Raw genomic sequence first — 14,558 nt, 5'->3', positions numbered from 1 at the left:
CAGATGCATACCTGACACCGAATGGTACACGGTGGGCTCCGGGGGGAGGGGGGAGTCTGGGCTGTTAGGAGGTCACTGCGCTGCCGGCCGGGTGGGAATATGGATGTACAAGGAAGGGGCTGAGGGGCCAAGTCTGACTAGGAGTTCAAGGAGAGTTGGTGTTGAACCTCGGTGACAAAAAGGCAGCTCCCATTGATGGGAACAGGGAGGTCGAGGCAGGGAGTCTGGGGAGGCATTCTGAAGCATTCTCTGCAGATTTGAAGGAGTAACCCTGACTGGCTGATTCTAGGGTCCATCTGGCAATGCCATTCTGAAATGCTAGTTTATCTGAATTTAAAATGACACGCAGCACTTAAAACTTGGGTTTTTTTTTTTTTTTTTTTTTTGCTTTTCAAAATGGGAGCCTGCAGGCCCATCAGGGATCTCCCAGGACTGTGGAAGAAGGGTCTTCCCCATTTCAGAAGGGAATGATGAGCACCCGGAGCCCCTTCTTTATGACTTTATCCCTGCAGCCTTGACACTGCTGCAAGAGGGGTGCGATGTGGGCAGAATGGGGGCGCTGACCTCGGCAGTGACGGCATGGTCCTCGCTGTCCCCTGGGCACTGGGCATTCGCCTGCCGCCTGCCCACGCTGCCCAGAGTCCTCAGCTCAGCCTGCAGCGCCTCCAGGTCCTTCTGGTGCTTGGAGCAGGCAGCCCGCTGCTCCGAGAGCTCCTGCCTGAGGGACTCTGGAGAAGGAAGAGCTATGGGTTTTTAAAGAGAAAATCATTCTCAAGGGCTAGTAAATTTGATACTTTACTTTTCTGTTATGGACTCTTTGAGACTCTTTTTGTTACTGCAAATTATTTTTGAAACATTGTTCCAATAATTCCATAAGCCATGAGATACCCCGTAGAGGCCTTAGTACAGAGCAAGTGCTCAACATATATTTGTAAAGTAAACAAATGATGTTTAGACTGGAAATTAATGATATTATAAAAGTGTATCCATTGCAAAAGATTTCCCATAAACTTACTAAGCTCTGAAAGTTATAGTATATTAAACACAGCAAAGCTTAGTTATTCTGATGATATGTTGAAAAATTTACTTGGTTATCTTTCCTCCCCCACTAGGATTTTAATATAGTGATTTCTATAGCCTATTTTCTTTAAAAAGTCCAAACCCAACTCAATATTTTGAAATCCTTTATCACAAAAATATGTGCAATAAAACCCTTTAGCAAAGCATAGAGTAGATTCATTTATTACCCCTTCCTCTTCTGTCATACATTCCCTTCTCTCCCCTTCTCCCTCCCTCCCTCCATCCATCCACCCATCTACCCATCCATCCATCCATCCACTCCACCTCTCTACACATCCACCTGCCCATCCATCAGCCCATCCATCCATCCACACATCCACCTGCCCATCTATCCATCAGCCCATCCATCCATCCATCCATCCACACATCCACCTGCTCTTCCGTCCTTTTACCATTTCACCTATCCATCCAGCATGGCCGGGTCCCCACCCCAGTGGATCAGGTAATCTGATGGACACTCCCTGCGCCTCACACACTGACCTACCCTGCAGGTCAAGCGTGTCTCACACAGACAGTGAAATTGCAGTCACTGGGACCAGGAATGTCTACTTTAATCACCCTGTCATGGTAGGTGCTCCCCCCGCTCCAATACCACCTACAAAGCCAATGACTTGTTATCATCATTACAGAGTTCCTGGAGCCCCTTCCTCCTGGGGCTGTGTTGAGAATCCCAGCATATACCCAGGCTCTTTCCTGAATCTTTAGTCCAGGAGAGGACCAGGCTGCTGTGGGATCAGAGGGGCCAGGGAAGTGGCGGTAGGGACAGCTGCTGTTGGGTGCTGGAATCACCAGGCGTGTTCAACGTGATCTGAATCTTGTCTTGTAACTGAGACATATGGCACCGCCTGGGTTTTATCTTGTGTAATTCGTCTTCTTTAGATGATGCCAACTCTAGCATTTCCCACTTGGATGTTACTGGGGAATCAGTGGGACTCTCCCTCTCTCTCCTGCCTGCTCCCCACATCACTTCCTCCAGAAGTGGGCAGAGCTGACGTGCTGATGTATGGTCTGCAGGACATGCTATCTAATGAAAGCGCAAACAAGCAGCAGGTAGATCGTACGCATTTAACAGAGATAAAGAAAATACTCTTTCCCAAGATTCTCTTAAGGAAAACCCCGTCTGGCTTTGGGAAAAAAAATATTTAATAAGGCTAATATGGTCTTTAATGCTAGACATTAGCAAGACATGTCTTGCTCTTAAGAGTGAGACGGAACATGAGAATAAAGGACAAAATGAAGGAAAAGATGATCTACAAAACCAGAAAGAGGCTTCTAGGGTCAGCCATGCAATGTGGGAATATGGTAAAGATAACCGCGAACATTTGCGTAGCATTTGCTGCATACCAGGTGGATGCTGTTATAATTCCCATTTAACAGATGAGCAACTGAGGCACAGAGCAGTTAAGTAACTTGCCCAAAGTCAGGCAACTTGTGAGTGTTGGAGCTGGGCTTCAAGCCCAAGCAACTGGCACCTCACTGCTTCTGTTAACTTCCAGAATGCTCTGTGTGACTGGTTTTGGATGTCTGAAGAGGAGGTGAGTTTCGGGCTGAGGATGATGTGGGGGCAGGCAAAGGAAGCAGAGGAAAGTGCAGGAGCCTGGAGGCCTAAGTCCCCCAGATTTGCGAAAATCTTCAGAATGGAAATGAGAGGTTGAGGCAATGCCATGAACGTCTCACGAAGGCTCAGATCTGGCTTATACTGACTCATGATACTACAGATGCCTCCACCTTTTGAAAGTTCGCCTTACACCGCTTTGCTTTTAAAAAAGACCTACATTAGAACCTATTTTCCCTAATCTAGAGAAATCCGAAGACTTTCATTTTTAAATAAAAAGGCGAAAAGGGAAAACAGCGTTCTTTGCGGGTTTTGCAGCAACCGGTCTAGAAGCAGCGCGCACGCCGGGCCGCGAGAGTGGCGCCCCCAGCGCCTTCCCCGGGAATCACACCCAGCATCTCAGGGTGGAGCCCCAGAGCTATGCGGGCGTCCGCGAGCGTCTGGCCTTTGTCTCCATCTGCTGTGCGCATCCGTTCGCATCAGGAAAGCCTAAGAGAGGTGACTTTTGGGGTCTGGGAATTTTCCAGTGTTTCATTTAAATTAATGGTAATCCCTTCTTCGCTTTTCGCCATTTTGACTTAGGAAATGTGTCATAGGAACGCCCTTTCAGAGAGTTGAAAACCTGTCCTGCAGTCTACAGCCACCAGGCTCCTGTCATATGCTAGGCACTTTCCATTTAATAGCTCATCACATCCACACACCGCCCCTACGAGGTAGGGACAATGGTGAGTCCATTTTCTAGAAAAGGAAACTGAGACTGACAATCACCCGCCCCCCCAATCCCAGGTCTCCCAGCTAGCGGGTGGCAGAGCCAGGTAGTCACCCCGGCCTGTGTGCCTCCAGACCCGAGGACCCCATCTTGCCCCTGGTCTCCACGTGTGGACCTTGCCCCGGTAGCTGGGCCCTCCCAGGGGCCGCTGGCTGTATACCTAACAGCAGAGCCTGCTGAGCCTGCATCCTCTCGAGCTCCCCTTGGAGCTTCTGCTGGGCCTTTTCTTCCAAGGCCTGGAGCTCCAGCCGGTGTGCCTGGTGCTGGATCTGGAGGCTGTGGCTGGATTCCTTCCTCAAGCGCTCCTCTGTGGCCTGTGGGTGAAAGTGGGAGAAAGTGGGCACAGAGGGAGACCTGTCCCCTCTGCCAAGTTCCCCCTCTGTGCCAGGGCCCGCTGAGCACTCACCACTCCTCAGTGGAGGGCTTATCAGGCTACTGAGAATGACCTGTCTGAGATGATGGTGATGGCTTGGCCCCAGCAGCCATTTTGTACCGTGTGAACCTAACCCCAATCCACAGCTGATTAGACCAGAGTGGACACCTGTTCCAAGCTGAGCCAGTCATTGGGAATTTGGTGTTAGGAGGCTAGGGAGAGAGAGAGCAAGAAAGAGACAGACACTGACTGGTTGGCTCCAGTTTTAACACACTCAGGAGGAGTGAGGTGATCATCTTACACCTGCCCCAGGACCAGAGAGGTGGAGAGAGTGGTCTGTGAGGAGCAGAACAGGAATGACAGAAGGAGGGGTACCTACAGCTTTTTCAGTCTCTGGTCTAGTCTGGCCCCCAGAACTGGCTGTGGCTCTGCCCTTAGGTTCACTTATTATTCTTTTCTTACTTCATTTATGATTATTTCATTCAGTCAGTCATTCTTTTATGCAACGTCCATTTATTGAAGGTCTCTTATATGTCAAACACCCAAAGCGGGTTCTATGAGCAGCTGTGTAAACTTTAATAGAAATCTCTTCACTGCCTAAGCTAGCTCAAGTTGGTTTCTGGGGGTTGAAACAATAATGGTCCCCAAGATGTCCGTGTGGGACCTGTGAATATGTTGCTTTCCTTGGTAAAAGGAGTTTTGTGGGTGTAATTAAGTTAAGGATCCTGAAATGGGAAATTATCCCAAATTATCTGGGCGGGTTCAATGTAGTCACAGAGGTCCTTATAAGAGGGAGGCAGGACAGCCAGGCTGAGGCAAGGGGCTGATAGAAGCACGGTGGAGGGAGGAAGAGTAGGGAGGGTGCTGGGGAGAGGGAGAGGAAGAGAGTGGGCTATTTGAAGATGTTACATGCTACACTCTTGGCTTCGATGATGCAGGAAGGGGCCAGGAGCCAAGGAATGCAGGCAGCCTCTAGAAGCCAGAAAAGGCAAGAAAACAGATCCATCCCTTGAGCTTTTAGAAGGAACCCAGTCCTGCCAACACCTTGACTTTAGGACTTCTGCCTGCAGAACCGCCAGATAATAAATCTGTGATGTGTTCAGCCACCAAGTTTGTGGTATTTTGCTAGAGCGGCCATAGGGAACTAATGCAGTTTCTGGGAGTTTTTGCAACAGAGAATTCCAGTTAAGACCGAGCCCCTCTTGGGGCGCCTGGGTGGCTCAGTGGGTTAAGTGTCTGACTCTTGCTTTTTGTTCAGGTCATGATCTCAGGGTTGTGAGATCAAACCCTACATCAGGCTCAGCACTCAGTGTGGAGGGTGCTTCTTAGGATTCTCTCTCTCTCCCTCTCTCTCTGGACCTCCCCCCACCCCCACCCTGTGTGCATGCACACTCTCCCTCTCAATAAAATAAAATAAATAAATAATAAAAATAAATAAAAAAGACACAGCCCATCTTTTACATGAGGAAATTGAGGCTGGGGGAGATGAACTAGTTTTCCCATCTTTCACACAGGAAAGATGAAGGAAGCATCATCTCCCTCCCTCTCTTTACTAGCCAGCTGCAGGGAAGTGAGCTGACTGAAGACAGGTAAAGGTGGGGGCAGGACTGCAACCCTGGGCAGCGGGGTCGTGGGCCCAAGCCCTCTCCACTCCCCAGGCAGCCTCTGGGAACAATGAGAAATGGGGGTTCACCAAAGGCAGGAGGCTCCAGTTGGGGAGCACTGAGCACGCCCCCACCCCAAACCCCAGAGAGCTAACTGAACACAATGGCGCTTTTAGATGCTTACTTGCACCTTTGACTCTGCTGCTCCCTAAAAACGGGAATCCATTTTACTCCTCCCATGGGAAACTCAGTCAAACGGTGCTGGGTTTATTTCATAAGACAGAAGAGTCTCCTCCTTTTCAGACTCTCCAATATTTCCTCCTCTTGTACTTGCTGCAAGGCTCGGAGAACTCCAGGTGGTGACACCTTTATTCCAAGGGAAATGGGAATGAAGAGGTCCGAGCTAAGGTTTTACAGAAGATGGGACCAAACTCTCTCACCCGGCCCCTCGGTCCCTGGTGACAGCACAGGGTTCAGATCAGCACTGCCTGCTTTCTTGCCCAGCAGCCCCTAGCAGTGAGGACTATGCAAAGTTGAGCACCCAGGGTTTACATCAAACCAGACATGCATCCCTGGTGAATGGCTCCAGCAAACCTATGGGAGGTTTACTCTGCTTGTGTTGTGGTTGTTTTAAAACCTCCTAAAAGGCCCGTGTTTACCGTGTCTCTCTTCAAAGGTAATGACACCAATTACAGTGTTGGTGTGTGTGTGGGGGGGGTGGGGGGAGCTGGGAGGTGGATTCCCAATGCCAACAAGCAATGCCTGGACACCAGCTGAGTGTCCTACAGTTCAGCTCAATTCTGACACTGTCTGCCTGGAGAGAGCATCCCACAGCGTGAGAGCTCAGTCCCACAAGACTGCCCTCCGTCTCAGATGGCCAACTGCAAGACTAGGTTGTTACCTGTGCTTCTGACCAACTGGCTTTAAGTCAGAGGGTCCCATGACCCCTCAGTTGATTTGTTAGAGTGGCTCACGGAACTCAGGAAACCCGTTTACTTACTAGGTTATCGATTTGTGACAAAGGATATTAAAGGATATGAATCAACGGCCAGATGAAGAGAGATGCAGAAAGAGGTCACAGGAGCTTTTGTCCCCGTGGAATTGGGGCATGTCACCCTTGTGGTGTGTGGCGGTGTTCGTCCACCTGCAAGCTCTCTGAGCCCTCTGCTTTGGGGTTTCTAAGAGGCTTCATTATCTAGACATGATTAATTAAATCATTGGCCATTGATGATTGAGGCATCTCCAGCCCCTCTCCCCTCCCCAGAGGTCAGGGATGGGACTGAAAGTTCCAACCCTCAAATCCTAAGGTTGATTCCCCTGGCAATCCCCCTCATCCTCAGGTGGGGTCCCAAAGCCACCTCATTAACATAACAAAAGACACTTCGGCAGCTCTCATCCCTTAGGAAATTCCAAGAGTTTTAGGAGCCCTGTGTCAGAAATGAGACTGAGACCAAATAATATTTCTTTTTAGAAATCACAGTATCGCATGCTCCATGCCCCATCCTGGGTAAAGTCTCCTTCCCCTGTGCTCCCCAACTGTTCCCTGTCTGGGTGGTCGCCTCTCCCCCTGGAGGTGTGGTCCAGAAAGACAAGAGTGTGTTCATCATCCTCGTGTCTCCGGAGCTCAGCGCCATGGTAACTTGTAGTAGCTGCTCTATAAATCAGTGCAGGATCGACAAGTGAGCAGTAACAGCGGATCTTCTAGAAATGGAGCTCTGCTATGGACTGGATGTTTATGTCCCCCCACCCCCCAAAGTCATATACTGAAACCTGACCCCCCATGGGATGCTATCAGGCGTGGGGCTTTTGGGGGGTGATGAGGTCAGGATGGTGAAGCCCCCATGAATCAGGAGGTTCGCAAAAGCTCCCCTGCCCCTTCTTCCACGTGAGGTTATAGAGAGGTGGGTGTCTATGAACTACAGAGTGAGCTCTCAACAGACAGCAGACCGGCTGGTGCTTCGGTCTTGCACTTGCAGCCTCCAGAACGGTGGGGAATAAATTTCTATTGTTTCCAAGCTGCTCAGTCCATGGTAATTCTGTTACAGCAGCCTGAATGGACAAAGACAAGCTCTTACTCAGCCACATAGGGTTCTAAGTTCTTTACAGGTATTGTCTCTTTTGATGCTCTCAATAGTCCTATTAGCTATTATCTTATAAATGAGGAACCTGAGGCACAAAGAAGCTGAGTGATTGGCTGAGCCCACACCTTATAAGTGGCAGACCCAGGATTTGAACCCACGCATCCCACTCCCCCTCACTATCCTGTACGAGGATGACTATACATCTGCTATTTCTAATTAGTTGGAACTGGAACTTGATTCTTTGGTGTCACTTTGGAATCATCAGACTCGAGCCAGCAACAAGGATCCCGTGAATCTGTAGGGTCTCCAGGGACTGGAGCTAAGACCTGCAAGGTATCCGGGATGGACAGAGCACTCTCCCCCTCTCCCATGGCCAGAGCTCACATGCTCCTTCCTCCCACCCAAGGAAGCCCCTGGAACTCCACTCCCACAGGTGGGCCACGTCTCCCTGCTTCCTCTGCCTCGGGTCTGGGATCCAGGTCTGCAGCCCGGATGGGAAAAGCTCAGGGGAACACAAAGGCCAGTGTTATCCACCACCTAGCAACCTGGAATCTCATCAAACTGAGCTGTTGTAAATTGCAAGCCAAATTGGAAAAAGATTTAAGAGAATAAAAGAAGAAAGAGAACTCATATTTTTTGAATACCTAGTAAACACCAAGTAGTCCACGTGCATTATTTCATTTCTTTTTTTCTTTTTTTTTCTCTAAAGCTTATTGTATATGTTTATCAGGGCAATGCATGCATATAGTATAAAGGGCTAAATAGTATTAAAAGAGAGGAAAACAGCACCTTGGAGCCCTCCTTTTTCCTTTCTCTGCACTCTGTTCTCTGGAGGCAGCCACTGGCAAGGCTTCCAGTTGTTTCTTCTGGTATTTGCCACCAGTAACAGGCTAGAATCTCCATTCTGCTGTCTTGGTTATGTTCAAGATTAAGAATTGTCTTCCCATCAGGGTAGATGAGGATTTTGGGTCTCACATACTCTCCCCCTTCCACTCCTCACATATCATTATATTACTTTTTTAATATAAATATATTCAACATTTTTGTTATTATGAGTACATATACTTCACTCCTGAGCAAAATAGACTATTATGATTAACGCCTCCCCATACAACTTTCTGTTTTTCCTTGCATTAATACCTTGCAGTTTTTTAAAGATTTGCTTAGCTTTCTTTGAATATTTGGCTAAGTCTTCCTACAACATCTAAAAGCTTTGTAAAACATTTGTGTGTAAGTGTGTGTGTGTGTGTGTTAAACACGTTCAGCGCAACTTTCCACATGGCCAAATGGATCAGGGAATCCAGCAGTTTTATTTTCCCCTAGAGCTGCTCTCCTGAGACCTCAGTCCTCTGAGGCTGGACTGAGCTGTTGTCTCGGCCAGTGGCATCGCGGGGCCCCTTCCTTCTCCTTCTCTTTCCCTGGATTCCTCTATCCTAGAACCCTTTTATTCCCGCATCCTTGGCTTGCTCCCTTGTTTGGGTGGGCCACTCTTCAAGGAACTTCCTAAGGAAGAGCGCCTGGAAGACATACCAGTCTGGGTCCAACAGGAGACAGAAACCACACAGTAATGTAAGTAGGAGCTCAATATATAAAGTTACTGCGCTATGACAGGAGAGTAACTCTACAGATGCAAAGAGAACTCCAGGGTGTCCTGAGGCTGGGAGAGAGCACCCAAGACGAGGACAACCTCGAAGGGGGGAACCCTTCCCCCGTTTGGGATCCAGACCTTGTTGGACAAGGTGTGGTGGTAGCTCACTGGTGGAGAAGCTCCCTGGGCTGCCCAGGCCAACGTTGGTCCACAGTTACTGGTCAAGCAGGTACAACCCTCCAGAGTACAGATGAGCCACAGGTGGGTGATGCTCAGAGGGAATGGGGGCGCCCATGCAGGTGTGAGGGCCAGAGCAGATGACGGTATTGGTCTCAGGAGGCTTGCAGGGAACAAATCGCTGGGCTGTAGGCAACGGTGGCCAATGGGCAGGATTCCAGGCACAGTCAGCGTGAGCCGTTCGGGCCACAGGAAAACAGCCACTGGGCCTGGGCCAGGGTTGTGGGGTCCCTGTGATGTTACTGGGGCAGAGGAGCGCCAGATGTCTTCACACAGCCATGTCACTGCTCACCCGCACAACTGAAGCCAGAAACAACGCAAAAACACAGCCACCAGAACCCGGAAGAGAAGCAGCCTCTTTCCTCCTACAAGGTGCCTCCAGCGCCCTCTACTGACGAAGCTTAACATTGTGCTCCCTGCGAAGGAGCAATGCTTCAGGAATCTGGGTCATTACTGCCCGGCAGGCACGAAAGAGTGAATTGGGAGGTGAGAGGTAGTAAATTGAGAACAGAAGGCAAATTTCCTAATATTTCATATGCCGGTCGATATTTGTATTCAATTCTTACACTGAGGAATAGTTGTAATGGAATTTCTCAGGATTACACATTGGCTTCCAGTATCATGTTGCTGCCCAAGAGATGTCCCATGACATTCTGATTCAAGTACTTTGTGTCTGGAATCACTTTTCCTCATTGGGAGCTTTTGGAATTTCTTCTGTTTCCTTGGCGTCCTGAAATTTCAAGCTGAACTTTGGTAGGTGTCTTTCTCATGTAGTTCTAAGGATTTCATTATTTCTTTGAAAATACCCTTCCCTCCATTATCTCTTTCTGGAACTCCCAATTGTTAAATATGAGCCTCCCAGGTGTGTCTCTACTCTTCTTGTTCCTTCTCTCCCACCACCCATTTCACTTTTTATTTTTACTTTCTGGAAGGTTTCTTCATTTTTTTACATTTCAACTCATTTCCTGATTTTTAGAAATCCTCTGATCATATTTTTTTTATCTAAAGAGCTCTTCCTTACTCTAATTGCCCCTCCTTTACAAATAGCATGTTGTTCTTCTTTCATGGATGCAAACATCATCTTTTAATTCTGAGGAGATCAATCTTCATCGAAGCTTTTTTTCTTCTTTTTCTGCTGACTGCATTAGCCATTTCTTCTGAGTCTGTTCTTTCTCCCTCAGTTATCTTGGATTCCAACTTCCATGTTAGAGGCTTCCCTAAAAAGTTTAGTAATCTTTTGCTGTGTTTTCATATCGAAGATGGAGCACTGAGGGCTACTTGGAAGGGGGTCCGTTGGGTGCCATGCTCTTCTGGAGGGTGACCAGATGGCCAACCAGCAATTTTACTGGAAGCCCATAAATGTGAGAATCTATAGGCCTCTTCTCTAGAATGGTTTAATTTCCCCAGAGAAGGTTCTCCAGTCTCCTACGTAGGGGATCTAAGTCTAGCTGCTTGCCTTCTGGAGCTGAGCAGGAGAATGCACTTCTGGGGACCAGATAAAGGTGACCATGGTCCATCGAATAGCTCAGTATACAAATTTTCACCTGAACCTGTTCTCAAACCCAAGCCTCATCCCAGCCTCTGTGAATCATATTTCCAAATTCAGAGTCTCTCTGGCTCAGTTAACCCAGCAATTTCCTCCCAACACCTCTTGTCTTTAAATAAGGGACAGCTAATTGCTTGCCTGTGCTGGCTGAGCTGGGAATCTGAGGTTCTAGGTCAATCATATTCCTCATCTCACTCTTGCCTCCATGATAACTGTTACCTCTAATTCCTGAGGCTTTCTGAGCTCTGCCATGGAATCTGCTTGGTTCTTGTCCTTCTCTCTCTCCTGGCACTTTGGTTTGAGCTTCTCCTCTCTGCAAGGCTACATACTATTTCCCCATTTCTGTCCTGTCCTCATGTAGCGTGGCTTAAGGGCACAGATGCCTCCTGCTTTATCTGGAATAGGAGTATGCTTCTGCTTTGTGTTTTCCTTATTGTTTCCTGGATGGTTTCCAATAGGAAAGGATTCAAAAGCCTTTATTTTGCCACCTTAAACCAGAAATCCATTTTTTCCATTTATTCATGGACATCTCAAAGAGGCAGGTATCAATATCCCCAGTGTACAGAAGGGGAAATTAAACTTGAGACTGTAATTCAGTGAGACCATTTTCTAAGCAGCTATCCTGAACTAGGAGGACATTCAGGGTCTGAACAAACACAGATGGTTCTTGGCCCCAAGCAGGTTCACGTGGTAGATCTGATCATATAAGGAAGTCATTAGTTAGAGCATGAAGACTACCATGACCAAGGAAGACAGTGTGTTGTCTGTGACAGTCGTAGTGGGGAGCCCCAACTCCTGAGAGAGGAGGAGTGAAGGCCTTCTGGGAAGGTAGAAGGTAGGAGATGGATGAAACATGCTCCTGCTGGATTACACATCATCATGCGCCTGACCACCTCATCCCAACTTTCCAAGCTGTGCTCTTTTTATCTCCTAGGTGAGTCTGACTTCCCAGCATGCATCATGCCTGTCATTGCTCAACTCATAAAGAAGGTTGTTCTTATGTTATCAAGGTCACATGCAAATAAGGGAGAAGCAGTACTAGAAGCCTAACAGACCTAAGCACGAATCCTTCCGTGGCCACTTATTAGATGTGTGAGCCTGAGCAAGTTACTGAACCTCTCTGGGCCTTTTTCCTCATCTGGAATAAGGGAATGTGATAATAATGACCCTGTAAGATTCCCGTGGGGATTAGAGATCCTGTACAAAAGGCACCCCGTCTAGCGCAACACAGGTGCTTGCATGGCAAGTGCTCAGTAAGTAGTGGCCTTCATAATTCTCCCCCTTACCTTGAGTTCTTGATTTTTGGCCTTCTCAAGCATGCGCAGGGCCCGCTGGTGGGAGGCCTCGAGCTGGGCTTTCATGGCCTGGTTCTGCTGAATGGTTTCCTGGAGCTCGTGCTGTAGCTTCTCCCTTTCGTGGTCGGAGAGTTGCTTGAGCTCCTGCAGGTCCTCGCTGTAGCTGTTGGTGCACTGCTCCAGAGCCTGCTGCATCTGTGAGACCTGCCCCCCATGGCATCCTGCCCTCAGGCTGCGCCCTCTCCCCTCCCCCTTCCTTTCCTGGGGGGTTTGAAAACAAGTAAGTGCTCTGAACATCTCCTCAACCCAGCCGAGCCTCCTCTATCTGTGGGAACTCTGAGGGGGGGAGGGCTGGAACCTTGACAAACCTGGATGGCCGGTCTTCTGGGGGCTTCTCAGCTAGAGCCATGAATGCCAGGTGAGAGGGGCAGGCGGGCTGGGATGCAAGCCATCCAAGACACATTGAAGAGGGGACCACTAAAGTCTTCCCTGACAACCCCATTGAGTATTACACCCACTCCCCATCACCAGACCACCTCTCAATCCTTTGGTCCTTGTTCTGTTTTTTTTCTTTTTCCTGAAATCTGATCATCCTCTAATATACTATGTGCTTTACTTATCTCTCATGTCTAGTATTTCGGGTCTGTTCCCACTTCCTCTGCTATAATATAATATAAGCCCTGTAATGCAGGATTTCGCTTTGGTTTGTTCATTGATGTATCCCAAGAAGGTTCCTGGCTCATAGGAGGTGTGCCTGAGCCACAGGAGGTATTTAATAAATGAATGAATATGTAGAACTAAGAATCCCACCTTACCCTGACCTGGAATGCCCTCCCCAGCCTGGACATAAATCAGGCCCTGTATGTATTCCAGTGTTGTCTGGAAGGAGGAGGAGGAGGCTGGGTCCCACCCAGCATGAGGGACCTCCCCACCACGGCTGTCCTACCTGGGCCTGCAATCTGGCCTTCTGGCTTTGCCACTCCTCCTGCAGACGCTGGATTTCAGGTGCCTTCTCCTTCAGCAAAGAGTTCAGTGGAGGTTGCAGGTCGCCTCCCTCCTTGAGGGGCACTTCAATCCTTTGAAGATAGAGAGGTCAAAATCACAAAAGATCCAGGGCTGGGACCAACATGAGAGGGAAGCTCCCATGGCAGGGAGTGGGGTGAGAAATGTCTTCCTTGGATTTAAGAAAGTAACCTGACATACAGCTCTAAGTGTTACTGCACCTGGGATACAATCAGGATTCAGCTGGAGCCCAGTGGTTTTGGTGGGTGCTTAATAAATGATTGGCTGTTAGAATGACAGAGCTTGGAGTCACTTATGGGGCCCTTGGGGACCCTGAGAAAGAGGCCTCTCTGGTCTAATTTCATAACTCTTCCAGCAGATGAAAAAAAATAATGAAATAATAATGTTTTACTTGAATACAGTACTTGACACTTTTCAAAGCAGTCTCATGCCTTTCTTTGACCGGCTGTCCCAGGAATACACAGCAGGATTGCACACAGGCCTTTACGGATATAGCACAAATGAGAAGATGCTGGTTTAAAGCTGCAGCAGTTTCTGTTTTCAGGACAGATGCTTATGGAGGCCTTTGGAAGAGACCTTCTCTTACTTAGTGCTGAACTTTCGAACCAGCTGAGAAATTCAAAAGTAACTGGTTGAGATGGGGATTTTAAGTATTTGTTCTGTGTAGCGATGTAAAAGGATGCCATGCAGTAGGCATCTCTGTAGAGATTGCTGGAATGTCAGTGGCATTTTCTTCCTATGCTTAACTATTTTTTTTTAAGATTTATTTATTTATTTGAGAGAAGAGATTAAGAGCAGGTGCGGTGCGGGGAGGGGCAGAGGGAGAGGAGAGGGAAATTCAAGCAGACTCCATGCTGAGCACAGAGCTCAGCGCTGGGCTCAATCTCACGATGGTGAGATCACATCCTGAGCCAAGACCAAGAGTCAGACGCATAACTGACTGTGCCACCCAGGTGCCCCAGTGTATGTTTAACTTTTTACAAAACCATCAAATGGTTTTCCGAGGCAGTTGCACCATGTTACGCTCCTACCAGCAGTGTATGAGAGTTTCAGTTGCTCCACATCATCGCCAACATTTTGTGTTTTTAGTACTCTTAATTTTAGTCTTTTTGGGGGGTGCAAAATGGTATCTCTGTAATTTTAAGTTGTATTTCCCTGTTGACTCTGATGTGAAGTGCATATTCATGTCCTTATGTGCCATTCATTCTTTTTTTGCAAGTGTGTTCAAGCATTTTGTCCATTTAAAACTATATTTGTCTTTTCTATTATTGGTTTATAACAATTCTTTATATACTCTGGATAGAGACTGGATAACTTCTCCCAGACTGTGACTTGTCTATTCATTTTCTTAGTGGTATTTTTTTAATGAGCAGATATTTTAATTTTGATGAAGACCGATTTATCAAC

At 48.0% G+C, this 14,558-nt stretch overlaps 1 protein-coding gene across 2 annotated transcripts in view; it reads right to left on the bottom strand.

Moving 5' to 3' along the window:
• Positions 1–14,558, bottom strand: part of FAM184B (family with sequence similarity 184 member B) — a 142,248-nt gene that overhangs the window by 10,079 nt on the left and 117,611 nt on the right. For both annotated transcript variants that reach the window (XM_088021235.1, XM_028087292.2), the window contains exons 9-12: positions 13,075–13,204; positions 12,120–12,332; positions 3,565–3,718; positions 565–728 (exon numbers count right to left, since the gene is read on the bottom strand). In XM_088021235.1, coding sequence (XP_087877361.1) covers positions 565–728; positions 3,565–3,718; positions 12,120–12,332; positions 13,075–13,204 — 661 coding nt within the window. The remainder of the gene's footprint in view (positions 1–564; positions 729–3,564; positions 3,719–12,119; positions 12,333–13,074; positions 13,205–14,558) is intronic.

The sequence above is a fragment of the Eumetopias jubatus genome, unplaced genomic scaffold (genome assembly GCF_037043125.1).
Source record: "Eumetopias jubatus isolate StellerSeaLion01/CBP00866 unplaced genomic scaffold, mEumJub1_p1.0 scaffold_2, whole genome shotgun sequence".
In the NCBI taxonomy this organism is placed as follows: domain Eukaryota; kingdom Metazoa; phylum Chordata; class Mammalia; order Carnivora; family Otariidae; genus Eumetopias; species Eumetopias jubatus.
Note: the sequence above shows the minus strand (reverse complement) of the source record. Positions and strands in the feature narration are given on the sequence as shown.